This window comes from Chaetodon auriga, chromosome 7, assembly GCF_051107435.1.
Source record: "Chaetodon auriga isolate fChaAug3 chromosome 7, fChaAug3.hap1, whole genome shotgun sequence".
NCBI classification, from domain to species: domain Eukaryota; kingdom Metazoa; phylum Chordata; class Actinopteri; order Chaetodontiformes; family Chaetodontidae; genus Chaetodon; species Chaetodon auriga.
The window spans coordinates 270,001-271,240 of record NC_135080.1 but is presented as its reverse complement, the minus strand read 5'-3'; the positions used below and the strand labels follow the sequence as shown (position 1 = coordinate 271,240).

Here is a 1,240-nt window from a genome sequence, read left to right as displayed (position 1 = left end):
AACTGCTACAGAAAATAATAATTCCATGAAATAAATCAATAAAAACATTTGAATTTCGATTTTTTAGTTTGTTTCAAGATTCAGTTTCAATGATTTGACGAACTTCAACTCATTTTCAGACTGAATCTGAAGCAAAAGGGTTAAACAGCACATTCAGTGTAAATGGACACCACACACGCACGCACGCACGCACACACACACACACACACACACACACACACACACACACACACACACACACACACACACACACACACACACACGCACCTGACCCCGCCCCTCCGGACCAGCCCCACTGCAGCAGCGAGCGCACTGTCTGGGAAGTTCCCCTCAGTTTGTTCCAGAGCCGAGCAGGACGGACCGGGTCCAGAACCGGCTGTGTCAGACTCTCTCGTCCCGGACTGGAGAAACTCCTCTGTCTTTTTCTCTTTTCGGCAGCGCGTCTGGATCCGGATCCGAGCCGCGCTGCCGGTCTTTGGGTCGGTTCTCCTGGACCAACGAGGATTTGAGGAGACCTGGAATCACTGCGTGAATCTTTGCGCGCGGACACCTTTTGTTTGGACACGCGGTTCTTCTAATGACACGCGCGGACTGATTGATTGATTGATTGATTGATTGATCGATTGACTGATTGATTGACGGGCGGATCATGTGTCGGACTGTGTAGAGTCTTGCTGTCATCATGGACCTTCCTCTGCTGCTGCTGCTGCTGACGGTGGTGATGAAGGTGAGCGGAGCCGCTCTGAGGCCGCAGGTCAGTAAACTGAGTTCATCAATGAAGATCTGCAGAGACCAGATTCTAAAAAACTGACTCCAGGACAGTTTGACTTGATTCAACCCTCTCTAATTCTACTAAAGTCCAGTTAATCCATCAGTTACTTAACAGATCAATAATCACTGAAGTGCAAACACTGATCAATAAATAAAGATAATTCACGAATAATTAAAGTCAAACACGTCGACAACAACAACAACAACAACAACAAACCAGTTTACGTCTTCGTTGTTCTTTAACTTTACTGATAATTAGTCCTGATTTTCCAGCTGTTTTTACGTATTTACTGTGTGGCCCCTCAGCTCTGAGGCCCATAATGAAAAAAATAATGATAATGACTTTATTGACACGACACTTTTCTTAACAATGTCACAAAGCGCTTCACAAAATAAAAGAACAGATGAAATGATGAAGTGATGAAGAGGAGTCCAGAGGAAGTGAAGACCATAAAATGAAAAGTGAAAA

At 44.8% G+C, this 1,240-nt stretch overlaps 1 protein-coding gene across 1 annotated transcript in view; it reads left to right on the top strand.

Moving 5' to 3' along the window:
* The first annotated feature begins 368 nt into the window (after positions 1-368).
* Positions 369-1,240, top strand: part of mmp23bb (matrix metallopeptidase 23bb) — a 9,601-nt gene continuing 8,729 nt past the window's right edge. Inside the window, exon 1 of the mRNA XM_076735731.1 lies at positions 369-754. Within this exon, the coding sequence (XP_076591846.1) occupies positions 683-754 (72 nt within the window). The 5' untranslated portion in view covers positions 369-682. The remainder of the gene's footprint in view (positions 755-1,240) is intronic.